General features: G+C 44.7%; 1 protein-coding gene across 2 annotated transcripts in view; it reads left to right on the top strand.

Annotated features, from left to right (window-relative positions):
• Positions 1-27,500, top strand: part of trappc9 (trafficking protein particle complex 9) — a 201,596-nt gene that overhangs the window by 99,674 nt on the left and 74,422 nt on the right. For both annotated transcript variants that reach the window (XM_035521889.1, XM_035521888.1), the window contains 2 exons: positions 19,666-19,808; positions 23,634-23,741. In XM_035521889.1, the coding sequence (XP_035377782.1) occupies positions 19,666-19,808; positions 23,634-23,741 (251 nt within the window). The remainder of the gene's footprint in view (positions 1-19,665; positions 19,809-23,633; positions 23,742-27,500) is intronic.

Genomic DNA, 27,500 nt, shown 5'->3' with positions numbered 1-27,500 from the left:
CAGGCAAACAATGTTGAGTACACCTTGTCTGGAGATCATCAACCGTAACCTTAACCACAGCTGCTCAGTCCCTCTTACTGAGTCCGTTTAACGGTGATAGTGTACCCAGGAGCGAACGGCGCTGTACAGATTCCTATGATAGTGTTCATTTTGGCAGAGGAAGGTGTCAGGATTCACGGGGCATGCACACAGTGAGAAACAAGAAGACAGTGCTGCGTTCAAGTCCAAAGTTAAATGTTTCCTAAAGTAAAAACCTCCTCTGGCCACGCATGGCTGGGGAGTCTGTCTGTAGCTGTCCGTGGTGCTGAAACCATCTAGCTGCAGCAACGAGGTGTGGAAAGGGGGCTACCTGCAATGCACATTAATTATACCCCATATTCATTCACCAGCCTGTATAAGCCTTCCTCCTGCAGTGGTCAGTTTCTGACCATAGTTACGCCGGGACAGCGCAGAAGTGACTCTTTAACACATGTAAAAAAAAACAAACAAAAAAAACCTAACAACCCAGCAATACCACTGTGAAATGCAACCGTAAGACAGCTGTGTCTAATAAAGTGTCAGGTGAGGGTAAGGTGCAAGGTATGTGTTTGTCCTAAAGCATGAGGGTAGCTAATAAGCGTTGACCTGCTGTCGCAGACGAGCTGTACCGGGTGCGTGTGGGCTGTGCAGGACCTGGGCTCTGTAAGGATCCGAGATGCGTGATCTGCAGTGTCCATGGAGGGCTGGTTCATGTGGCTCAGGGAAGCGAGCTTCACGGCAGAAGGGTGTGATGCTGCGCTGGTGAAGAAAGGCCTTGTCCAGGCTAGTGGAGAATTACTGGACGGCAGACGGTGTTAGCGACACGGTTTTCTCTACCTGAGGCTCTGCTTTCGTGATTTAGTGCTACACGAGTTATGTAGACCAGCCCAGCAGCTTGGCGTGCGCGTGTGTGCGTGCATTTTCAAACATGTCTTTTTGTGTGTGTCACTTCCTGTGTGCATGTAGATGGTGTGAGTAAAAATAGCTTTGGTGCATGGTGTGTTTTCTGAGATGAAAGGAACTGCTGGATAAGTGCAAACCAAAGTGGAATTGAGGGATCAAAGACAAAGTCTTGATTCAGTTCACAAGGTTTCTGATTCAGCTGGATTCTATGTTGACTCAATTTAGGTATCAGATGTTAATTGCACTGCCAGTATCACTTATGATGGATTCAGTAAGTATTCAATCCCCTCGTTGCACGCTGTGTGTTGCAGATTTGATTTTGAATGGATGTAATTGCCATTTTTACTCAGCAATCTACACTTAATCACCCATAATGTAATTAAGTGTAGATTGATTAAAAAATTAATCAAAAATCAAAAACTGAAATCTCTTATTCACAAAAATACTCAGACCCTTTTTAAACCCGTTTGGCAGCAAGTACAGCTGCAAGTCTTCTTGGATAATGTTATATGCCTTTTACTCAGCAGTGCCTTCCATCGTGCCACTACGCTACTATAAAGGCCTGATTTGCGGAGTGCTGCAGAGATGATTATCCATCCGGCAGGCTCTCCCATCTCTGCACAGCGCCGCTGAAGCTCTTTTAGAGTGACTGTTCTTTCTTTCCTCCCTGCCCAAGGCCCCCCTTGCCTGGATGCCCAGTGAGGCCAGACAGCCAACTTTAGGAAGGTTCAAGGCTGTCCTCGCTTCCATTTCAGGATTCTCCAGGCCGTTGCGGTCCTGGGCATGCTCCAAGCCTGAGATACAGTTTTATATCCTTTGCCCTGATCGATGCTTTGCAGCAATTTGATCACAGAGATCCACAGACAGTTCCTTGGACTTCATTGCTTGTCCAGACAAGGCAGTGTAAACCGTGGGCCCTTATAGACCCAGGTGTGTTCCTTTCCAAACCGTATCCAATTAATTCCGATTATAACAGATTCCATCTGAGCTCTAGACACATCTCAAGGATGATTAAAGCCAACAGGATGCACCTGACCACTGCTTGGAGTGTCAGCAGTGTACTTTTGCTAATAAGAGATTTCACGTTTTGGTTTTTAATTGATTTTATGAATATCTCTAAGAACGTGTTTGCAGTTCGTCATTATGAATGATGATGATTCATAGATTGGTTTAGATTGGTGAGTGAAAACGGTAATTACATCTATTCAAAATCAAACCCACAACATGCTAAAGTGCGCAACATGGAGGATTACTGACAGTAGTGAGGCCTCCATTTTTGTACAACCGAGGTTTTATAGAAAAGACTAGAATGTGTTCTCTAGCTTGACAGAAAATAAAATGTGTCCTAAGGATAGCTGACACTGACCTCATACAGTTTTATCTTATGTTATAACTACAGAAAGTATAAGACCATTGTTGAAACTTACTGTACTGTACTGTTAACAAGCCAGATAACACTGAAAATTCTATAGTCATACTACCAGATATTAATATTATTGTTGTAGCACTAACAAAAAAAAAAAAAAAGCTAATTAAATGAATTACAACATTTCAGGTACATTGCTGTTACTTTATAAAGCGTATTTGTAGGGATACCCAAAGATGATCTCAGTCGATCATGTACTGAACATTAAAACAGCACAGTAATACAAGGTAGACACCACTAACATGGAGAGGTCAGAGGTGGATTAGGATGGAGGAAGGTTGCAGGTTAGAGAAGGAAAGCCTTTTAAGACTGGATTTGAAAGTGAAAGCATCATGTTGTCATACTTCTGAGGAGACCGATGTCCAGAGGTGTTTTTATTTTTTTTTTTAAAGTAAGTGATGGGTGGAGCTGTGAAGGAATGTTGAGGAGGCTAGCCCAAGACCACCTAGGAGTGATGATAGTTGTGTAAAGAAGATGTTGATGGTTCAAGCCCCACCACTGCCAAGTTGCCACTGTTGGGCCCCTGAACATGGCCCTTAACCATCAATTGCCCAAGTTGTACTCAGTCATAATTGTAAGTTTGTTTGGATAAAAGTGTCAGCTAAATGCCATAAATGTAAATGTATGGGATTTTGAACTGTTTACAGTGCTCTGCGTGTGTTTCAATGAGGCACTGTGCGAATAGAGGTATTTCAGATATTTGTTCGAAAACCATTGAAGGAGCTTTATTAATTTATTAGATACAAAACATGTTTTGAAAAAGGAAAGTAAATGGAACCGTATGTTCAGCAGAAAGACTACAGGCCACCTCCAGTGGGAAAAAAAACAGCAATGTAATGTAAAAACCAGGAACAAATGTGAACTCGCATCAGACACAGATGCCAGTGTGGCCCTACCACACTACAGATCAGATTCTGCCACACTACAGAGCCGATTCTATCCCACTACTGATCAGATTCTACCCCACTGCACATCAGATTTTACCACACTACTGATCAGATTCTACCACACTACAGCTTGTTCTGGTATAAATACGCACTCAGCCTATGGGAATTGTTTATAGTAGATCTAGCTAGAACATGTCGCTATAAAACCAAAGGTTGCAGTAGATTTATACGTTCTTACTTCATTATAACAGCACGTTTTCTGAGAACGGGAGGTGTGTTAATGATGAAATCGCTCTAGTGGGACTGAGGCTCATTTTCGTTGGTAGCATTTGCCAGACACTTTTATCCAGAGCTACTTACTGAAGTGTTTAGTTGCCTGTTTGCACATCATTCGTTCACGGTGCTAGCATGGAGTTATTAAAGGCGCTGTTGGATTATCAAGGCCTGGACCTGGTAAACAAAGTACATGTGTAGAGAGTGAAAGTGCTATTTGTTTAGGCAATGTTGTGTTTTCTGTGCTCCAGTCTCTGTGCTGGTGCTGTGGTGTCAGATGAGACAATCACACTATGTTCGCTGTGCGATTATTTATGCTGCGGTCGTTCTGAGTGTGTCAAGCCAATGGGAAGCACCGCCCTTTAGAGACGGTTGTGAGGGGTTCACGGGCGGATGACGCTGGCGTGCGTCATTAGAAGGGCTTCTTGTCTGCGTACCTGTGAGACGACAGAGACGAGAAGAGAAGGGCAGAGAGAGAGGTGGAGCAGGGGTGGGGAGGTGGACATTCTGTTTAGAAGTCTCGGTGAGCAAAGGGCAGTGCACGCACACGCACTGTACTGCACTGTACTGCGCGCACATTGTACTGTATTATAAATAATGGCAACATGTAAGTCTGAGTTAACCTTTGATTTAAAAAAAAAAATACCTTGGTGGACCAATTAAATGTGCTCTCAGCATCAGAATATTCATGTGTTCTCATCATCATAGGCGCATTCAGACCTTTCACATGCAGAAATGTGCCCCCGTGTGTACACACACTGGCAAGCTTCATGTGTTATTCATTTTTTTCCAGAGTCAATTACTTATCATAATCTAAACCTCATCAGTCTTTCTATGCAGGCACATGTACACACACACCCTCTTTTTCTCTCTGTCTCTCACACACAAACACAAACACACACACACACACACACACACACACACACCCTATTGATGGATCAGCACACTCCTGACGCTAATAGCCACAGCAACACCAGATCATTTATGGTGGGGTGGGCGGGCAGTGGGTGTGTGCTATTTTTAGCCCACAGCAGCTGAAGTGATGCTTCACAGACACAGACGCAGAGCCTGATCAAGCACATTCACAACGGAGAGATGGAGGGAGGGAGGGAGAGAAAGAAGGGGGGAAAGGGGAGCAAGAGAGAAGAAAAGAGTGAGAAAGTGGGTGTGAGAGAATGAGATTACTAAAGATTTATTGATCTATAGAGTTTAGAACTATCAAAATACAATTACTCAAAGAAATAAAGATCTCACCATTAGGGAAAGAGGAAACCACACCTAAACAAAATGTGTGGAAAAGGTAAAACAGGGTGAAAGAAGGGGAGAGAGAGGGAGGGAGGGAGAGAGAGAGAGAGAGAACAGGGAGGATGCATGAGGGAGATGGGGAGGAGCCTCAGAGAATGAAAGATGACGGGAGGAAGATATGACATATAAGGAAGAGGGACAAAAACAGAGAGATAACAGAGAGAACTATGGGTAGTGAAAGGAAGCGCACAAGAGGAAGTGTGCCAGATTGAACGAAGAATAGATATGAGAAAGAAAAGGAGGCAAGTGCCCCTTGCTGAGTATAATAGTTATGGACCCAGTTATAATAGTTATGGACCCAGTTATAATAGTTATGGACCCAGTTATAATAGTTATGGACCCAGTTATAATAGTTATGGACCCGGTTATAATAGTTATGGACCCGGTTATAATAGTTATGGACCCAGTTATAATAGTTATGGACCCAGTTATAATAGTTATGGACCCGGTTATAATAGTTATGGACCCAGTTATAATAGTTATGGACCCGGTTATAATAGTTATGGACCCGGTTATAATAGTTATGGACCCAGTTATAATAGTTATGGACCCGGTTATAATAGTTATGGACCCGGTTATAATAGTTATGGACCCAGTTATAATAGTTATGGACCCGGTTATAATAGTTATGGACCCGGTTATAATAGTTATGGACCCAGTTATAATAGTTATGGACCCAGTTATAATAGTTATGGACCCGGTTATAATAGTTATGGACCCAGTTATAATAGTTATGGACCCAGTTATAATAGTTATGGACCCAGTTATAATAGTTATGGACCCGGTTATAATAGTTATGGACCCGGTTATAATAGTTATGGACCCGGTTATAATAGTTATGGACCCGGTTATAATAGTTATGGACCCGGTTATAATAGTTATGGACCCAGTTATAATAGTTATGGACCCGGTTATAATAGTTATGGACCCGGTTATAATAGTTATGGACCCAGTTATAATAGTTATGGACCCAGTTATAATAGTTATGGACCCAGGCACTCAGGTGCTGAGTATAATAGTTATGGACCCAGTTATAATAGTTATGGACCCAGGCACTCAGGTGCTGAGTATAATAGTTATGGACCCAGGCACTCAGGTGCTGAGTATAATAGTTATGGACCCAGGCACTCAGGTGCTGAGTATAATAGTTATGGACCCAGGCACTCAGGTGCTGAGTATAATAGTTATGGACCCAGGCACTCAGGTGCTGAGTATAATAGTTATGGACCCAGGCACTCAGGTGCTGAGTATAATAGTTATGGACCCAGGCACTCAGGTGCTGAGTATAATAGTTATGGACCCAGTTATAATAGTTATGGACCCAGGCACTCAGGTGCTGAGTATAATAGTTATGGACCCAGGCACTCAGGTGCTGAGTATAATAGTTATGGACCCAGGCACTCAGGTGCTGAGTATAATAGTTATGGACCCAGGCACTCAGGTGCTGAGTATAATAGTTATGGACCCAGGCACTCAGGTGCTGAGTATAATAGTTATGGACCCAGGCACTCAGGTGCTGAGTATAATAGTTATGGACCCAGGCACTCAGGTGCTGAGTATAATAGTTATGGACCCAGGCACTCAGGTGCTGAGTATAATAGTTATGGACCCAGTTATAATAGTTATGGACCCAGTTATAATAGTTATGGACCCAGGCACTCAGGTGCTGAGTATAATAGTTATGGACCCAGGCACTCAGGTGCTGAGTATAATAGTTATGGACCCAGGCACTCAGGTGCTGAGTATAATAGTTATGGACCCAGTTATAATAGTTATGGACCCAGTTATAATAGTTATGGACCCAGGCACTCAGGTGCTGAGTATAATAGTTATGGACCCAGTTATAATAGTTATGGACCCAGTTATAATAGTTATGGACCCAGGCACTCAGGTGCTGAGTATAATAGTTATGGACCCAGGCACTCAGGTGCTGAGTATAATAGTTATGGACCCAGGCACTCAGGTGCTGAGTATAATAGTTATGGACCCAGGCACTCAGGTGCTGAGTATAATAGTTATGGACCCAGGCACTCAGGTGCTGAGTATAATAGTTATGGACCCAGGCACTCAGGTGCTGAGTATAATAGTTATGGACCCAGTTATAATAGTTATGGACCCAGTTATAATAGTTATGGACCCAGGCACTCAGGTGCTGAGTATAATAGTTATGGACCCAGGCACTCAGGTGCTGAGTATAATAGTTATGGACCCAGGCACTCAGGTGCTGAGTATAATAGTTATGGACCCAGTTATAATAGTTATGGACCCAGTTATAATAGTTATGGACCCAGGCACTCAGGTGCTGAGTATAATAGTTATGGACCCAGGCACTCAGGTGCTGAGTATAATAGTTATGGACCCAGGCACTCAGGTGCTGAGTATAATAGTTATGGACCCAGGCACTCAGGTGCTGAGTATAATAGTTATGGACCCAGGCACTCAGGTGCTGAGTATAATAGTTATGGACCCAGTTATAATAGTTATGGACCCAGTTATAATAGTTATGGACCCAGGCACTCAGGTGCTGAGTATAATAGTTATGGACCCAGGCACTCAGGTGCTGAGTATAATAGTTATGGACCCAGGCACTCAGGTGCTGAGTATAATAGTTATGGACCCAGTTATAATAGTTATGGACCCAGTTATAATAGTTATGGACCCAGGCACTCAGGTGCTGAGTATAATAGTTATGGCACGTTAATGTTAAGAGCACACAACTCTGTTTGCAGCACTTTCCTGTTTCAGCAGCTCCCTTGTAATTTAAACAATTTTTCTCACCCCTCTCTCTCTCTCTCTCTCTCTCTCTCTCTCTCTCTCTCTCTCTCTCCCCATCCTCTTTCACTCTCCCCATCTCTCTCCTACCTTCTCTCTCTCTCTTCCTCTTATCCTATCTGTGTGTGTGTGTCTCTCTCTCTCTGTCTCTCTCTCTCTCTCTCTCTCTCTCACACACACACACACACACACGTGCATCTCTTTTCCTACGTGGACAGGTGTGTGTTTTTGTTTCGTCTCCAGCAGTGCTTTACTGCAGAGGTCAGCGTGGCAGTAGGAGTCCGGCGCCCATCCGCCTGTTTGCGCTGTTAAACAAGGTTGCAGTGTTGATGCGCACTCTGCTAACACATAATGCATCCAGAGCAGGGCTGACTCAGCAGTGAGCCTTAACACACAATAAGGGCATGTGAATCTCTGAACTGTGTGTGTGTGTGTGTGTGTGTGTGTGTGTGTGTGTGTGTGTGTGTGCACGCCTGTGCATGAGCATACAGTACATGCATGTGTGTATGTATTACTTTAAGGTAGTCAAGGCTGACTGCATGTTGGGTGTATTGGACCAGTGACTTTGGCAGATGTGTGCAGTGATTAATCCCAATATTGTGAGAATAGAAATGTGGTTTTAATGGTTGAGCGAGATATTTGTACTCATGATTTCTTACTGAATTTAAAAACTTTTTTTTTTTTTTAAAGTAAACGTGGATGTTGTTTTAGGAACTTTTTACACAGCATTTTAGCTAGACAGATGTTGACTGACCAAGGAAGGAAATGTTTCCGATGTGAAGGGTAGATCCTTAGTGAATTAATGATTGATTGGTCGGCTGCTGTTGATTGGTCGGCTGCTGTCCTGTCTGTTGTTGCAGGACGTGAGCGCGTGTGTTGTGTGACACGTGTGTATGATGTAAGTTTGTTTATGGATTTTTATTTATTTATTTTTTTGGTTGATTGGAGAGATTTGGGTGCGAGCTCAGAAGGTAAGCATGAGGTTTTGCCTGTGATGGCAAATGGGAGGGAGAGATTGAGAACCAGGTTTACAGTGCAGCTTCATGTCTTCGTTCCACCTTTCACCCCCTTACTGAGCTGAACCTGTAAAGAAGGCAAAAAGTTCCCAGCTATCGCACACACTTTACACCAACTCCATTGTGTCCATAGATGTTGGCTTATTCAGTGTAGGGGAGACTTTAATAAAGCAATAGCTGACTGGCTCGGCATGTCATTTATGAATGGTGAGGGGCATATATTAGCATTTGTTTGTTATTAATAACCTGTCCGAGTAATCGGACTCACACACACACACACACACACACACACACACACACACACACACAGTCATGCTCGGTGTCTCTGGCAGTGTGCCAACACCATAACTGCAGTACTCTGTTCACCTTTATTGTATGCCTAATTCATTTTACCGTAATGAGAGAGCTGTGAAGCGCGTGCGCGCACACACACACACACACATCACCTCAGTCTCGGTAATCTTGTCACCCAGTAGAATTTCTTATACCATATCTTACTGTTGCGATCAGTGCCGACTTGCGCGTGTTCACGGACGGCCGTGTTGCGATCAGTGCCGACTCGCGCGTGTTCACGGATGGTGGCACACCTCCCCTCAGTCTCTCTCTCTCTCTCTCTCTCTCTCTCCCTTCCTATTTCTCCATCTTTATCTTCTTTCTTACATTCAGATACACACACCGTCATACACACCCCTCTCTCTCTCTCTCTCTCTCTCTCTCTCTCTCGCTCTCTCTCGCTCTCTCTCTCTCTCTGTCTCTCTCTCTCACACACACACACACATACACACACACACACACCTTTCAGCCTACTAAAAGTATTATTTTCCCCCTCACTGCCTCTGTGGTGTAGACCTTTTGGCATTCAGTGAAGCGTGAAACCATGGGACTGACTGTGTGTGTGTGTGTGTTTGTGTGTGTGTGTGTGTCTCTCTCTCTCTCTCTCTCTCTCTCTCTCTCTCTCTCTCTCTCCAGGAAGTGCTTACACTGTAGTCAGAACTAGAGAATAACTGCAATACATCATCACACAGATGAGGTGCCAGGACCAAAACTACACACACAGACACACACACGCACACGCACGCACACACTAATCCACAAATATTTCCCTCCCCACTGTTCCTGGTCATCCTGGTGGGCTCCCAGGCTAAAAACAATGCCCCTGTTCTCTCTCTTCCCCCTCACCACTCCTTCTCTCTCTCTTTTTCTTTTTGTCTTGTGGCTAAATTACTTTCTGTTTATATAGATTAAACTGTTTCTACTCCAGGAGGTTTTGAGTTTTGTTCCTTTTTTATATTGTCCTACTGTTTGTTTGCTTAATATTGGCTGTATTCTGAACATGTTGTGTTAAAGTGCTCATTACAAAGAAATAAATCTCTCTCTCTACCTTTTGCTGCTGTATTTTATGGTAACTAGTGGTATATTTGTATTTCCAGTGTAAAAGGTTTAGAATATTAAAGTAAAATAACTTTGAGAGAAATGTTTTATACTCTGCAGTCAATATTGTAGAGATATTGTACATTAAAAGTATGAGCTTTTGTTCTCTGTGTCCCATTACCTCCTTCTCTCTCTCTCTCTCTCTCTCTTTCTCTCTCTCTCTCTCTCTCTCTCTCTCTCTCTCTACCTCCCTGTTTGTCTTTCACTGTCTGTCTCTTTCTCTCTCTGTCTCTCTTTCTCTCCGTTTGTCCCTGTGTCTCTCTCTCGCTCCACCTCACCCTCATTCTGTAGCTGTGTTTCGCTGCTCTTCTTGGCTCATCTCCTGCTGCTCACTCTATTGTGATTGGACCTCAGCGCTCCGGCTGCTCGCTCTATCGCCTCTGTGATTGGACCTCAGCGCTCCGGCTGCTCGCTCTATCGCCTCTGTGATTGGACATCAGCGCTCCGGCTGCTTCGCTCTATCGCCTCTGTGATTGGACCTCAGCGCTCTGGCTGCTCACTCTATCGCCTCTGTGATTGGACCTCAGTGCTCTGGCTGCTCACTCTATCGCCTCTGTGATTGGACCTCAGCGCTCTGGCTGCCTTGCACTGCCCAGCTTTCCTGTTTCCATTATCTGATTAGCATTGGCACATGTGTGTGCCGCTAATGTTGAGCTTCCAACACTTACCTTTCCACATAAATCACTTCTGACTGCCCAGACTATGTCTCTGAGCTTCATTAATATCGTATCCCATCACAGACGGCTCTGCTCGTGGACGCAGCTGCTCAGGCCGTCAGGGTACTGAGTTTGTTGCTGATTAGCTCCCTAACGCGAGGCGAGTTTCCTCATAGGTGCCTAAATCTCATTCTTTCTCAAATAAGGATTCGTTATTTATCAGCTGTATCTCATAATGAATGACATTGAGTGTGTTCCAGTCCGGTCCTAGCCAGCCAGCCAGAGTTCCTTGCTGTCCTTTTGCTTCGAGCGAAAGCGCTTCCTGAGTTTCAGGTGTGTTCGAGCGTTCTCCACACAGCTGTCTGTCACAGATGGATACTCGTTTGCTTTAGGACTCCACACCAGATGGTTAAAGCACCCCAAAAAACATCCCATTCACTTTAATGGTGGAAATTGTGGTTTTATCGTGGGATTAGAGCGTGATTTCCTGCAGAAACAATCATAATCATAATGGAAACATATTTGGTCATCATAATGGAAATGTGTTAAATTATAATGTTCTAATGAAAGCCTAAATGAATCGGAGTGATGCTGTCCAATACTAAACCGTGCAGTGCCGAATGCTTGGGGTCTTATTTAGAAGCCCCTCCTTATGTTGTCAGGGCTGAGGGTTATGAAGATGATAATTCCCCAGGGATTAATAAGATTGCCTCACTCCCTGTGTGTTACACTTTTTCCTCTTGCGTTGCTGTTGGCATGGCCTCTAAAGGAGGCTTGGGCCGAAGTATCTAGTCCAGGAGCTTCCGTGTATGTCACCGCTGCACTGGGGCTGCCTGTCCACTCACTGGGGCTGCCTGTCCACTCACTGGGGCTGCCTGTCCACTCATGCACGCCTGCACTGTTTGCAGTCTCCCCCCCTAATAGTCCCATTTTTTAACTCGTGCTGCGTTCGCGTTATAAGCCACATTGTTCGATTCAAATTTTTTTGCTCTGATCAGATTTGAATGCGTCTGATCTTTGTGGAATGACATATTGAATGATATAATGTATGGTGTTTTGCTCTGAAGGACGGCTAACAGTTCATCAGCTGTACATGTTCAAGTGGGTAAGGCCGTGTAGCTTTTCGCTTTTACTGTTTCCACCGTTGTTTTGATGACTACGGCGCGAATCAGGCGTGCACAGGCAAAAAGTCGCATGATATCTAATCTGACAGCTCTCATTCAAGACTCATGGCCACGAATTGCATACGAATCCAAACTAGGACCACATACGCAAGTGATTCAATTCTGGTTTGACAAGACTTGTATGTCCACACAGCCCTGAAAACAATCTTGATTTGTGTCCCACTAAGGAAAAAACTCAGATCTGACTCACTTCTGGTTTGTACTGTGAACGTAGCCCTGGTGTACCTGTGTATGCTCATGTGTGTGCAGTGGGTTATTACTACTCGCAGATGAATTCATGGTGCAGGGTGAGACCACTGAGGGACAGGAGAGTACTTTCAGATAGAGACTAAATGATGATGATGATGATGAAGAAGGTCTGGACACAAATGTGAGCAGTGCTCTCCTGGGCTGACACGTTGCAGCCGTCTGCGTTGCTATGGAAACCGCCGCACCTTCGACACAGCCAGATTGTTTTTGTTTTTTTGTTTTTTTAAATTTAGAAAGGCTGCGTGCGTGCGTGCGTGCAGTGTTGGCACACATACCTAGTGTGATTTGCTGTCTGACATTACATTAACTGATCAGAAACCCTTAATCATCTCCCACAGATACATACATAGACTTTGAGCTTAATGATTAGTAAGCTGTGTGTGTGTTTTGAATTATAGTCTTTTGTTGTCAGTCTCTTTGAACTGAATTGAGTTTCTCATTTCTGTTTCCTCTTGGTTTCAATGGTCAAACTGTTTCTGTTTACTCTCTCTCTCTCTCTCTCTCTCTCTCGCTCGCTCTCGACTCACTTCGGCTCAGTTCTGTAAGCTTTATTGGGAAGACCATATTCATTTACACTTTTGCCAAAGCAGTCTTAAAACATGAATAAACCCTTGCAAGATTCAGGAAACTAAGAACTACTACATTCTAATACAAATTAACATGAAAACACCTGTAATAATGTGAAAAAAAAGGTCGTCCAGACAAAGTCAAGATGGGGAAAAAAAAAAAGAAACCAAACCAAATAATTTACAAATAAATGGTAATTAAAAGAAGTGGTGGAAGAAATATTAAATATTTAAAACATATGTAAATGTGTTTTCAAACAGGCTATTACAGTCTTGTGTATAAATGTGCCCATGTGTGTGTTACTGTAAAGCCACAGTGCTGCTTGCTCCTTTCTCCTGTTGGCATAGGCAGTTTGTCAGTATTAGACCACAGGTCCCCACACCTCACTACCATATAGCAAAGTTGATTCTAAAACTGACTGAAATGATTTGAGCCAAATCTGAATTGGTATTTGAATGTGAATTTCATGTTTAACTGTATTGATTGCCCTGTGTGCTTTCTCCTCTCAGTTGACTGCTGGATTGGAGTTTTCAGTCAAAATAATCTTGAATCCTATTTAATTGTAATCTGTACGGATTTCTAATGTTTGTGACCATACTGTGAAGTATAATGCGTTTCCTGCTCATATTTTGGGAATATGATGTTTTTCAAGTTCACTGTCAGGGTCCAGGTCTGACAGTACTGCTCCAGCAAGTCCAGGGTCCAGGTCTGACAGTACTGCTCCAGCAAGTCCAGGGTCCAGGTCTGACATACTGCTCCAGCAGGTCTGGACTCTGCTGTAGCCCCTGCTGTGTGGGGGCAGCAGAACAAGGTCATCTGTGTAGAGCAGAAATTTGATTTCTGAGTTGTGTAGATTGAGGCTAGGTGCTGCAGAGTGTTCTGAAATGGTAGCCAATTCATTTACATAAACGTTGACTAATGTAGGACTTAAGAAACAGCTTTGTCTCGCTCCTGAGAAAAGAACACAGGCCTTTTGTTGGCAATATTTATACTTCCCCTTATTTTTTATGTACATCGATTTAATTATGTATCTCACTTTTACTCTCCATCTTTTCTTCAATCACACACACAGTATTAGTAATATCATGACAGGCAGTTGTAGCTCAGTGCTTAAGGTACTTGACTTGTAATCGGAAGGTTGCTGGTTCAAGCCCCGCCACTGTTGGGCCCCTGAACATGGCCCTTAACCCTCAATTGCTCAAGTTGTACTCAGTCATAATTGTAAGTCGCTTTGGATAAAAACGTCAGCTAAATGCCATAAATGTAGATATATTAGTGTTAGATGCATTAGTCCTTCTGGAGCATAACACTCAAAAATCATCATGGTGGTTTTACTGTGAGGTATTTCCATTGTGCTGTGTTTTAATGTAGCGACATAATACCATGCATGCACATTAACCAAACCCTGTAACCTGTAAGATCAGTGGCGTTGGCAGCTATGAGGATTTATTACGTGGTAATTGGGTTGTTCTCACCAGGTTGTGAGGTGTGTGGAATTAGGAGAAAGCGTCAGATCTGCAGTGCTGATTGGCCAGAGCTGGAGACTGACCCTTTAGCATGAATAACACCGGTGATGGGGTTTAAGAGTCTGTGCTTGCTGATATTCTGTGTTTCGTGCATATATATATATATATATAGGGGGGGGGGGGGGGGGGGGGGGGGGGGGGGGGGCTAATGGTAGTTTGGTGTTGCAGGTGGCAGGTTGGATTGTGTGATGAGTGACCGATGGAAGCATCTGTTTGGAGCCAACAGAGTGGATCACACACACACACACACACACACACACACACACACACACACACACACACACACACACACACAGCCATCATAGTCATGTGTTTCCTTTTCCTGTGCATTGTGAGTTGTATGCACAGGGCATTTGACCCTTCACACGTATACACTCTTATAGAGCCATCAACCTGCTGCCACGGTCAGTCACTTTGTTCTGGGATGAGTGGCCATCTGGAGTAGCATCCCCTGAACTGCTGGGGGGGGGGGGGGGGGGCAGTAGGGTCATTAAGGTCCTCATCACTATGGAGATGAGCTTGTAATACAGCACGAATCATGTGAGGCCAGTGGAGCTAAACTCAACCAGATGATAACGGTCTTTTTCAGTAAACACTACTCTGAACACTCTCTCTCTCTCTCTCTCTCTCTCTCGCTCTCTCTCGCTCTCTCTCTCTCTCTTGCATGTATCATTCCTAGATTGAGTTTTGTCTTTGCGTTCATGCTGCCCTTGGGCCTGGTTTGCAGTGTAGGACACCAGCATTGTTTGCTTTGTGTGGCAGTAGATCAGAAAGCTCTCAAACAAAGGTCTCCCAGGCTCTGCACAACTCGCCACACAGTTTAACTCTACACAACTCTGTTTAACTATACTGTACACACCTGTTTAACTCTACACTACTATACTTTATGCAGCCCAATTTAACTATACTCTGCACACACCTGTTTAACTATAATGTGCACAACTCTGTTTAACTATATACGCCTCGGTTTAACTCTACACACCTCGGTTTAACTCTCCTCTACATACCTCTTACTTTGCACTACTCTGCTATACTGTACTCTGTGTAGCCCAGTTTAACTCTCCTCTACATAACTCTTACTCTGCACTACTCTGCTATACTGTACTCTCTGCAGCCCAGTTTAACTCTCCTCTACGTAACTCTTACTCTACACTTCTCTGCTATACTGTACTCTGTGCAGCCCAGTTTAACTCTCCTCGACATAACTCTTACTCTACATTACTCTGCTATACTGTACTCTGCAGCCCAGTTTAACTCTCCTCTACATAACTCTTACTCTATACTACTCTGCTATACTGTACTCTGTGCAGCCCAGTTTAACTCTCCTCTACGTAACTCTTACTCTACACTACTCTGCTATACTGTACTCTGTGCAGCCCAGTTTAACTCTCCTCTACGTAACTCTTACTCTACACTACTCTGCTATACTGTACTCTATGCAGCCCAGTTTAACTCTCCTCTACGTAACTCTTACTCTACACTACTCTGCTATACTGTACTCTATGCAGCCCAGTTTAACTCTCCTCTACATAACTCTTACTCTACACTACTCTGCTATACTGTACTCTGTGCAGCCCAGTTTAACTCTCCTCTACATAACTCTTACTCTACACTACTCTGCTATACTGTACTCTGTGCAGCCCAGTTTAACTCTCCTCTACATAACTCTTACTCTACACTACTCTGCTATACTGTACTCTGTGCAGCCCAGTTTAACTCTCCTCTACGTAACTCTTACTCTACACTACTCTGCTATACTGTACTCTGTGCAGCCCAGTTTAACTCTCCTCTACGTAACTCTTACTCTACACTACTCTGCTATACTGTACTCTGTGCAGCCCAGTTTAACTCTCCTCTACGTAACTCTTACTCTGCACTACTCTGCTATACTGTACTCTCTGCAGCCCAGTTTAACTCTCCTCTACATAACTCTTAATCTACACTGCTCTGCTATACTGTACTCTGTGCAGCCCAGTTTAACTCTCCTCTACGTAACTCTTACTCTGCACTACTCTGCTATACTGTACTCTATGCAGCCCAGTTTAACTCTCCTCTACATAACTCTTAATCTACACTACTCTGCTATACTGTACGCTCTGCAGCCCAGTTTAACTCTCCTCTACATAACTCTTACTCTACACTACTCTGCTATACTGTACTCTCTGCAGCCCAGTTTAACTCTCCTCTACGTAACTCTTAGTCTACACTACTCTGCTATACTGTACTCTGTGCAGCCCAGTTTAACTCTCCTCTACGTAACTCTTACTCTACACTACTCTGCTATACTGTACTCTGTGCAGCCCAGTTTAACTCTCCTCTACATAACTCTTACTCTACACTACTCTGCTATACTGTACTCTGTGCAGCCCAGTTTAACTCTCCTCTACGTAACTCTTACTCTGCACTACTCTGCTATACTGTACTCTATGCAGCCCAGTTTAACTCTCCTCTACATAACTCTTAATCTACACTACTCTGCTATACTGTACGCTCTGCAGCCCAGTTTAACTCTCCTCTACATAACTCTTACTCTACACTACTCTGCTATACTGTACTCTCTGCAGCCCAGTTTAACTCTCCTCTACGTAACTCTTAGTCTACACTACTCTGCTATACTGTACTCTCTGCAGCCCAGTTTAACTCTCCTCTACGTAACTCTTACTCTACACTACTCTGCTATACTGTACTCTGTGCAGCCCAGTTTAACTCTCCTCTACGTAACTCTTACTCTACACTACTCTGCTATACTGTACTCTGTGCAGCCCAGTTTAACTCTCCTCTACGTAACTCTTACTCTGCACTACTCTGCTATACTGTACTCTCTGCAGCCCAGTTTAACTCTCCTCTACATAACTCTTACTCTACACTACTCTGCTATACTGTACTCTGTGCAGCCCAGTTTAACTCTCCTCTACGTAACTCTTACTCTACACTACTCTGCTATACTGTACTCTGTGCAGCCCAGTTTAACTCTCCTCTACGTAACTCTTACTCTACACTACTCTGCTATACTGTACTCTGTGCAGCCCAGTTTAACTCTCCTCTACATAACTCTTACTCTACACTACTCTGCTATACTGTACTCTGTGCAGCCCAGTTTAACTCTCCTCTACGTAACTCTTACTCTGCACTACTCTGCTATACTGTACTCTATGCAGCCCAGTTTAACTCTCCTCTACATAACTCTTAATCTACACTACTCTGCTATACTGTACGCTCTGCAGCCCAGTTTAACTCTCCTCTACATAACTCTTACTCTACACTACTCTGCTATACTGTACTCTGTGCAGCCCAGTTTAACTCTCCTCTACGTAACTCTTACTCTACACTACTCTGCTATACTGTACTCTGTGCAGCCCAGTTTAACTCTCCTCTACGTAACTCTTACTCTACACTACTCTGCTATACTGTACTCTATGCAGCCCAGTTTAACTCTCCTCTACGTAACTCTTACTCTACACTACTCTGCTATACTGTACTCTCTGCAGCCCAGTTTAACTCTCCTCTACATAACTCTTATTCTACACTACTCTGCTATACTGTACTCTATGCAGCCCAGTTTAACTCTCCTCTACGTAACTCTTACTCTACACTACTCTGCTATACTGTACTCTCTGCAGCCCAGTTTAACTCTCCTCTACGTAACTCTTACTCTACACTACTCTGCTATACTGTACTCTGTGCAGCCCAGTTTAACTCTCCTCTACGTAACTCTTACTCTACACTACTCTGCTATACTGTACTCTATGCAGCCCAGTTTAACTCTCCTCTACGTAACTCTTACTCTGCACTACTCTGCTATACTGTACTCTGTGCAGCCCAGTTTAACTCTCCTCTACGTAACTCTTACTCTACACTACTCTGCTATACTGTACTCTCTGCAGCCCAGTTTATCTACACTCTGTCCTCTCTTGGCACTTCTGTCCTGGTCCATGTTACCCATCTCTGTCAGAGTCCTGAGAACGGTGAGGATAGTAAGAGAAAGTGGGACGGACACAGAGGGGATGCAAAGAGGGATGGGCGGGGGCGCCGGATAACTGTGAAATGGGGCTGTAAAAAACTGGAGATCGAGAAAGAAAAGAGAAAGTGAGCAAAAGAGCAGAACTTAGTAAGAGTGTGAGACAGACAGAGGAGGGTGGCACCTCTGACCAGCATTATAGTAGTGCTGTAGATCTTTGGGTTGTTTTACTCAGTTGGGGACCGTGGTTCACACACACACACAAACCGTGTGCCTTTTAATAATGTTGAGCTGGAACCTGCACACACTATTCCACTATGAGACGATCAGCAGCCTCTAGACTGTGCAGCAAAATGAACACACACACACAGAGTTCATTTATTTAGCATCATTTTTATGTCATGACTACAGTCAGCAATGTGATGGAGGGTATGAGGCTGGACACCATGCTTAAGGGTATCAGAGCTGGGCAGAGGTCATCAGAAGTCCTTGCTGTGTGTGTGAGATGGAGAGAGAGAGAAGGACAGTTTTTCCTGAAATAATACTGCAGTATTCTCAAGTGATGTTTTTTCTGACCTCATACTTGTTAGTGGAAGTGTGTGTGTGTGTGTGTGTGTGTGTGTGTGTGTGTGTGTGTGAGACAGTGTGTAAACGTGTCTACGTCTTAATTGTTGGGGTGTGTTTTTTCTCTCTGGCTGCTCAATCAGTCTCTCTCTCCCTGTGCCATGTTCAAACACACAGCCAGAAGAAAGTGGCGATGATCCCTGTTGTTAGTAGAATCTAAGTCTCCGAGATGAAAACTGCTTCATGCTACTTCATCTCCTGTATCTGACCCTCTCTTCCCACCCGTCTCTCCACTTCTCCTGTCTGTCACCTCTTACGTCCATCACAGGTGCCCTGTGTGTGTGTGTGTGTGTGTGTGTGTGTGTGTGTGTGTGTGTCTAAGAGTTAATGGCAAAGTTGAGATTCTGCCCTCTAAGAACCCTCCACCTCCTCATTTTCGTTTGCTCTGTCTCTTTCTCTCCTCACTTATCTTGCATCTTTTCTTCTGTGATAAATGAAAGATGAATGTAGTGGGAAGAGGCTTTGATCTCCCTTACGAGGGAGGTTGTGAGGACTTTAGTCAGGTGGGCTGGGGCATATGGCTCTTACACAGCTCATACTGGGGACTCTGCCCTTTCATTAACCACCCCAGATCACAGCAGCAGCACAGATTAAAAAGCTAGTATGTGTGTGGTGTAGTACTGTCGTATGCTGTGTAATTGTGTCGTGTGTGGTAGTGTTGTGTACTTGTGCTGTGGTAGCTTGAGCTGTCTGGATTCTAAAATGACCAACAGTTGGACAATATTTTCAGCTACTGGACTTTAACTGTTAACTGTACACTGGATCTGCTCAATGCATGTAACGGACCAATCTCTCTCTCGCTCCATCCCTCTCCCACTCTGTCTGTCTGTCTGTCTGTCTCTTTCTCTGTCTCTCTCCCCCTCTGTGCAGACTTTGGAGGCAGTGTTGAGCTTTAGATACAGTGGAGGTCCAGGCCGGGTGGATGGTTACTACAGAGAGCTCAGTCTGGGGGTGAGGGTGGATGTGGAGCCCTCTGTGTTCTTCACACGAATCAGCACGTTACCTGCTACCAGGTATGTACACACACACACACACACACACGCGTGCGCACACACACAGTACAAGTAGGCCCATGCACTCAAGTTTATATACAGTGTGCACCCAGGTGGATACACATGGAATAAGCTATGTGCAAATCAACACATGCACACAATCTCTCACGCACATACTCACTCTCGATTCTCTCTCTCTCTCTCGACTGCACCAGCCGGTACTTTTACACACGCGTGTGCACACACACAGCGCCTGAAGTACCCCACAGTAACGCACCACGTTTAAGCACACAGACTCTTCCGCCCATCCTGCCCCAGTCTGCCGTCAGAACGTTGAGCGTCCCCTCGCGCCCACGTTACTGACGGGATGAAGGGACACAAACGGGTCAGCAGCGCTCCAGATGGCCATCAGTGAAGCTTCTCAGCCGTGACCCCTGGCACACATACCCAGAAACTCACCAGAGGAACTCTCAGAACTCCACGGTTACAGTTTTCAGTCAATATTGCGAATGCGCTGGACAACACAAGGAAAAGACGCATAATAATCTTTCTACCGTTCATTTAGAATGGGATCGGACAAGCAGTAGTAACAGATTTGTAGTGGTAAATAATCATATCTGCAGCTGTACCTCACTCTCCCTTTCACCTTATTTTTAATGCCTGATGGATCTCAGTCATTCTGAGGCAGTGGAACATCAGAGCTGGAACACACAGCTGGTGATTTCTTCTGGGGAGCTCTTTTTGCTGGCGTTCCTCTCCAGAGGATTCCTAAAAACATGGTCCCTGTGTTTTTCGGGACACGGTGCTCTTCAGGATGGTCGCGTGCTGCCACTCTCTGCTTTCAGCTCTGGAGGAGAGCCGCCCAGCTACAGTCCTGCGTGCTTCCCCCTGCTGCCTGTTTGGAGCAGCTTGATGCATATCTGCCGCCCCAAACCTGAAGTCGGACCAAACAGCATTTCTGAGGCAGGCGTACCTCGGCGGGTCCTGTATTGTCCACCAGTGCCGCTACCCCGAATGACTCGACCATTCAGAGTACACTCCCTTCTGAAAATGCTTCTGGCTTTCTAGATGTTGAGTCCCACTACCAAAAACAAGAGTTGGGAGATGGCGATAGAACGTTATGCTTAGCAATGTAGTGGAATAAAGATTTAAAAAAATCACCAGTGTAGATGTTCTACTAAAGATTAGATACTTCACATGGCAGTAATGGGTTACATGTCCTTCAGTACTGCCACACCCCTTGCCAAGCCCCACCCCTCGCCAAGCCCCACCCCTCCTGTTTTTCAGTTCATTCCATTCATTGGTTAATTGGGTCCATGTTCATCAGTTGTCACAGCCTCTCCTCTCCTCCATTTTTTTCACCTCTTCTTCTGTCTCCTTCACTTCTAACTCATTTCCTTTCCCGCGTTTAGTACGGCAGGAAGCAAAGTAGGTGTGTTTTGTGCTTCGTATTGAAGGCCATGTATATTTCTTCCTATCTGCAGGGTGGCTCTGAGTCATGTTTAGATGAGTGTGGGGCTTGCCGACGCCCAACTTCCTGTGATTGGCAGCTGCTGCTATTGCTGTCCCAGATGGCTGACTAGAGAGAGGGTGTCAGAGAGGAGAGGGGGGGACTCTCTCTCTCTCTCTCTCTCTCTCTCTGTGTCTGTGTGTGTGTGTGTGTGTGTGTGTGTGTGTGTGTAATTCTGTTTGGTTGTGACCTTGTGTGCTCTTGAGTGCAGTGTCATTATCTCTTCCACGACAGTCTCTCTCCTGCCGTCCACGCTCGCGGGCCTCACTCTTATTGTGTATTCGGCAGAGATCGCCCAGTCCCAGGTGCCCGCTGCCTCTGGTGAATCACGGAGCCGCTGTGAGGGTCTCTCAGTCCCCCATCTGAAAAAGAAAAGAAAGGAGTCAAGAAACTATACCACTATAAAGAGCTTATAATGAGTGACTCTGAAGTGCGGTGCAGTGGAGGATTATGGGGGAATAGGACATGATTGTTATAATGCCCTGATGCTTCTAGTCATACGTTTGGTGGCTAGCCATGTTACCAATGGGAGGAAGGTTTGGAAGCAAGTCACATGACTAGGAATTAATTGTTAAGTCACATTAAAGCTTTACTAGTAAGGTCTGATGTCTAGACACATGACCAGCTGTGGTGAGGGTTGGTGGTTAGTCACATGACCAGCTGTGCGAAGGTTTCATGGCCAGTCACATGACCGGCTGCGGTAAGATCTGGGAGCTGCTCGTATCATGTCGATTGTGCTTCTTGTCACACAATGAAAATAGGAAACTTTTTTTTAAGGTGCGGAAGGACAGATGTATCCTAGTTAACGTTTGAAAATGTAAACGTCAATTGTGTTGAATAGACGTTTCACCAAATTGCTGTGTGGAATAATTTGTAGTTAGGTTCACAGATGAATCTCTCCTTGAGTAGAAGAGAAAATGACGGCAGACAGAGAGAATGTTCCATTACGAGAGAGATGGAGAGAGTGAGTGCGTGAGCAGGGCTCTTGTCACTGGGTGAATGCTGGCTTTTCTCTGGCACTCATTCTAAGTTTCTCTGCTATCTGAAAACTGTCAGCTGTGCTGCGGACAGTTCGTGTCGTCACTAACCACGGGGAGAAGACACACACAGCACACTGATTCTCTTACAGCCTCCACCACCGTCCATGGGTGGAGGAGGGCACCGCCACACCCTGCTGCTCGCCACCCTACAGGGGTGGAGGAGGGCACCGCCACACCCTGCTCACCACCCTACAGGGGTGGAGGAGGGCACCGTCACACCCTGCTCGCCACCCTACAGGGGTGGAGGAGGGCACCGCCACACCCTGCTCACCACCCTACAGGGGTGGAGGAGGGCACCACCACACCCTGCTCACCACCGTCCAGGGGTGGAGGAGGGCACCGCCACACCCTGCTCACCACCGTCCAGGGGAGGAGGAGGGCACCACCACACCCTGCTCGCCACCGTCCAGGGATGGAGGAGGGCGCCGCCACACCCTGCTCACCACCGTCCAGGGGTGGAGGAGGGCACCACCACACCCTGTAGAGAGGGACAGAGGAGAAGAGAGAAGAAGACAGAAAGATTGAAAGAGCGGGGAAATAAACAGGGAAGAGACTGATGCTTTGCAGGAATTGTTTATTTTCATTTTTTTGGCCCAGTCTTCAGATGATCATTTCTAAAGGATTGTTCAGTGTTCAGGTCTTCCTGCGCGTCCCTGCCTGTCTTCCTGTCTGAGCGCACACTCAGCCCTTGGCTCTGAACAATGGTGCAGTGTTGGGGACGATGTAGTGAATTAAACCACCTAGCCAAAAAAAAAAGCACTCGGTTAAAAAAAAACTTGGTTAGATTTAATGGTGCACGCACTGCATGCATGGGGTATGTAGGGGTGTTTGCATGCGTCTGTGTGTGTGGCTCTGCTGTTCAGTCTCTCTCGCTCTCTCAGTTCAATTCAGTAAGCTTTATTGGCATGACCGTATGCGGTAACAGTATTGTCAAAGCAGTAATACAGTAAAACATGAATGGACCTTTGCAATTAAGAATTCTGTTATAATAATGACCTTGAAAAGAACTGTAATTAGCATGACATCATAATTCCGAGGTCGCAGTGAGAGAGGCAGAGAAGTGGGGGAAAAAAGGAAGATAAATAAGGAGGAGAAGAAATAAATGATTAGACACACAAAGCTGTTTATAAACAGGGCAGTATAGCCTGTGTATGTGTGTGATTGGGTTGGCTACTACTGTCCATCATCTGGCAGGCAGATATATATCACCCAGCTAAAGTGCTGCTTTCTCTCTCTCTCTCTCTCTCTCTCCCTCTCTCCCTCTCTCCCTCTCTCCCTCCCTCCCTCTCTGTGCAGTACACGTCAGTGCCACTTGCTTCTGGATGTGTTTAACCCCACGGAGCATGAGCTCACTCTCTCAGCCAAGAACCAGGAGCTTGTCCTGCACTCGAGCGAATGCCAGAGGTGTGTATGCGCGCTCACACGTGCGCACAGTAGCTCATAAGAACACAGATGTGCTCTCTCTCTCTCTCTCTCTCTCTCTCTCTCTCTCTCTCTCTCTCTCTCACAAACACCATAACTGCTAAGGAGCAGAATCTTAGGCTGCACTCTCCTGGCTACACGCTACAAGTACCAGGCACACACACACACACACACACACGCACACACACAAACGCTTCACTGTTTTGTTAACTGTTTTGCTGATTCACAGTTATCCCAGAATAGCATTATGTGATATTTTTTTCCTTCAGTCCTTTTGTTTAGACGGGTATTTTTATGAACCAATTAACACATCAGCATACGGTTATATTTCTCTACACTGTGGCAAATGTTTTTGTTTTTTTTAAATTAGATTTGTTTTTCCTATAATAATTTCCATGGACTGATACACTCATCAGTTTGCTGTCGCCTTGGCATTTTTGCTTAGCTTATATACTCTGTGTGAGTGTGTATGCGTGCAAACGTGAATATTTGTGCTGTGTGTGAGATGCAGGGGACACACACACACACGCAGTGTGAATGTTCGTGTATGTGAGCAGGCCAGTGCTTCCTACATGTGGTGTCGTGGAGAGGTAGGCCTGCTAAGCCATTCAGAACTCTTGGCTGTTCTCAGCTAGAGGACGAACAGCCATGCCACCCCAGGAGGCCGAGCAGGTACAGACCTGGTGTCCCAGAGCAGAGGGCCAAATGGGCTGAACCTTACACTTATCCAGTGACTTTGCTTACAAATCCAATCCAGCTCACCTCCGCGCACAGCTGCTTGTGATGCTGATGGACTGATTTCACTTCGTATACCAGCACGCCACCCTCATTGGCGGGAACAGGCCAATCAGAGCTCTGGCTGCATGTAAACATGCAGAACCAGCCGATCCATTCAGAACGCACCTCTTGTGAAATAAGAGCATGTTTTGCCTGGTTGCTCGGCTTCCAATGAACACACAAACCCCAGCCCCGGGTACTAATGGAGTTGAAACTATCCCATTACGCTAAGTTCTGTAGCATTCTGTATAGAAGCTCAGAAGAAAAAAAAATACAATTGGACCTATAAAATAATATTTACTTTATATGCAGCTCTTGTTACTTGTAAGTTAACTTCCCTATGTGCCAAGGTAATATTAGTGAGCTAGCATTAACATTAGAGACCTGCCTTCAACAGGAACTCTTCACCAGAGCAGTGGTGCAATATTGTAATCGTGAAGGTTGCTATCTTAAATTTATATCCACCAAATGTTTTTAACCCTGGTAACATTCACGAACCTTCTTTGTGTGTCACAGTAAGTAAAGTTGTGTTTAAGGAGATTAAGGCTTAACAGTGTCTCCCGTATTTTCAGCTGTAGTCAGAATCAGAGCTTTCCTTTCCCATTCAAGGTTGGAATGGAGTGGAACGGCAACGTGTGTGTGTGTGTGTGTGTGTGTGTGTGTGTGTGTGTGTGTGTGTGTGTGTGCACCCTGCTGTGAGAGTATCGATTGACCAATTTCTCTGTCCACTAATGTTCCAACACCCTGCTGTTACATTCCTTATGTCACCCTTACTGATGATCAGATCTGTCACCTGACTGGGTGTCATGTGCACTAATCTGCATGAGAGCTGATTGATTCGTGTATTTAAGAGTTGTAAATGTGCATACAGGAAGGCTGTTGGTTATGCAAATTACTTACATTTCAGAAGAATGATGACAGTCCTGCCTGACCGTGTGATATGGACTGGTCAGATATCGTGGTGCTGTGCTGTGTATATATTTTAGCTATTATTAGAAATTATTGTTAATTATTTTCCTTTATTTTTAATTTATCTTCTTACTACTTAGGAGGCATATGTGCAGTGAGTAAACAAATGAATAATTACATATTTAGAAAGTAATAGGTTTGGTGCATCACTTAATGAATTTAGATTTGTATGTGCCTGAATGTGTGTACACACGCACAGGTCTGTGTGTGTGTTTCTGTTTTGTGCATGCGCCTCTGTGGGTGGGTGGGTGTGTGTATCTCCTTGTGCATTTGGACTTTTTTCCCTCAGGTTCTAGGTCTGACACATTTATCAGGTTATTCTAGGTCTAACACTTTTTATGCTTCCATGCAAGGGCTTTTTGCAAATAATGTTTATGGCAGTGAAATGCGATTTTTGCCGGTGAAAGGAAAGGAAGCAACATGAGTTAGTAATATTTTACAGATATTGACAAACCATTTGGCCTGAGTAGATAAAAAGACTGTCCATACTAGAAACTGCAGATGGCTTCATTTAGTGGGAATTTTCACAGAAAGAGAAGCCCAAGAGGAGGTTCATGCATAAATATAATACATAAAAATAAACTCACTGAATACAATATTAGTATAAATAAACGGAAAGGGCCATATGTGAAAAATATTCGAATAGCACTTCCTATATAAAAATATTGCTGTAGCTGAATCTCACAGGCCATTTATGTTAGAAAATGGCTCATTTCTGGGCCATTACCACGTTGTTAACTGGAGTGATTAAGTGAAACATAAGAAGTTAACTGGCCAGCAGATCTCTGTATTCTGTGCTGTTTATGTCCTTTCAGGAGAATCTGGAAAATTTGAGAGAAAGGACAAAGATTGTGGGCAATTTGCAATACACATGACAAAGTGATACATTTGTCAAAAGCACTTTTTTATTTGATAAAGGAAGACGTACACCAAAAAATGTTTTGCAGGAAATATTGTATAAATAATCTTTCTTGCAAAAAGTTAATTTAATCGAAACAAGCTGCAAAGTTTAAAAAAAAACCTACTTTCATTTTTTCCTAAGATATCTGTGGATATGTCTATCATGAATCCCCCTCCTCCCCCACAACCACATAAACACACAAGAAAACACTTGTGGTAATCAAAACTGCATATATTGTAGGCAGGAGATTGCAGACTTTTGGTTTCTGTCACGTGTGTAACTGAAGCGTTAGCGTTAAAACAGAATTAATGAAACACATTCAGATGCAGTTTAGCCAGTTGAAAACCTCCTGTTTGGTGCAGCAGCTAGATAATTCAGCAATGATGGAGGCTGAGAGTGCTGTTCTCTGAGAGGTGGGGTTGAGGAGGATGGGGTTGAAGGCTCCTGAAGGTTGAGCATAGCTGATTTAAAAGCTGTTTTAACCTCACTGTTTTTTGCTAAGAAAAACAGAAGCAAATGTTAAGGGTATAGCAGAAGAGGCAGACGGGAGATTAACACCGACTGGTATGGAACAGCGGCCCAGTAAAGTGACTGATGAGGACAGGCAGGGCGTGATGCAGCGTTGCCGTGGTGCAGCAGTTGCGTGGTTGCCAGGCGACCCTCTGCAGTAGCGTGCTGACTGGCTGTGCCAGTAACCGCGGGTCATGGAGAGGAGGGTCTAAAAATAGCACAGTTTCTCTGGCGCCTCAATCGCGAGCACTGGCACGTGAGATAAAAATAAACCCCTCCTCCTCTCTCTTCCTCTAGCTCTCCCCCCTCTCTCCCTCTCCTCCTCTATCGCTGCTTCTCTCTCGTCTCCCTCTATCTCTCCCTATCTTTCCTTCTTTCTTCCACAGTCTCTCTCTCTCTTTGTCTGCTCTTGGTCTCTCCCTCACTCAGTGGCGCATAGACCAGTAGCAAAAGAGCTTTTGAGAGTCTCTCTCTCTCTCTCTCTCTCAAACACACACACACACACACTCCTTCACTCAACTCACTCTCTCTTTTTGTCTATTTCTTATTCTCTCTAGTCAAGTCAGGATGGCTTTATTGGCTTG

The sequence above is a fragment of the Electrophorus electricus genome, chromosome 2, assembly GCF_013358815.1.
Source record: "Electrophorus electricus isolate fEleEle1 chromosome 2, fEleEle1.pri, whole genome shotgun sequence".
Lineage (NCBI taxonomy): Eukaryota > Metazoa > Chordata > Actinopteri > Gymnotiformes > Gymnotidae > Electrophorus > Electrophorus electricus.
This window is presented reverse-complemented; position numbering and strand designations above follow the sequence as displayed.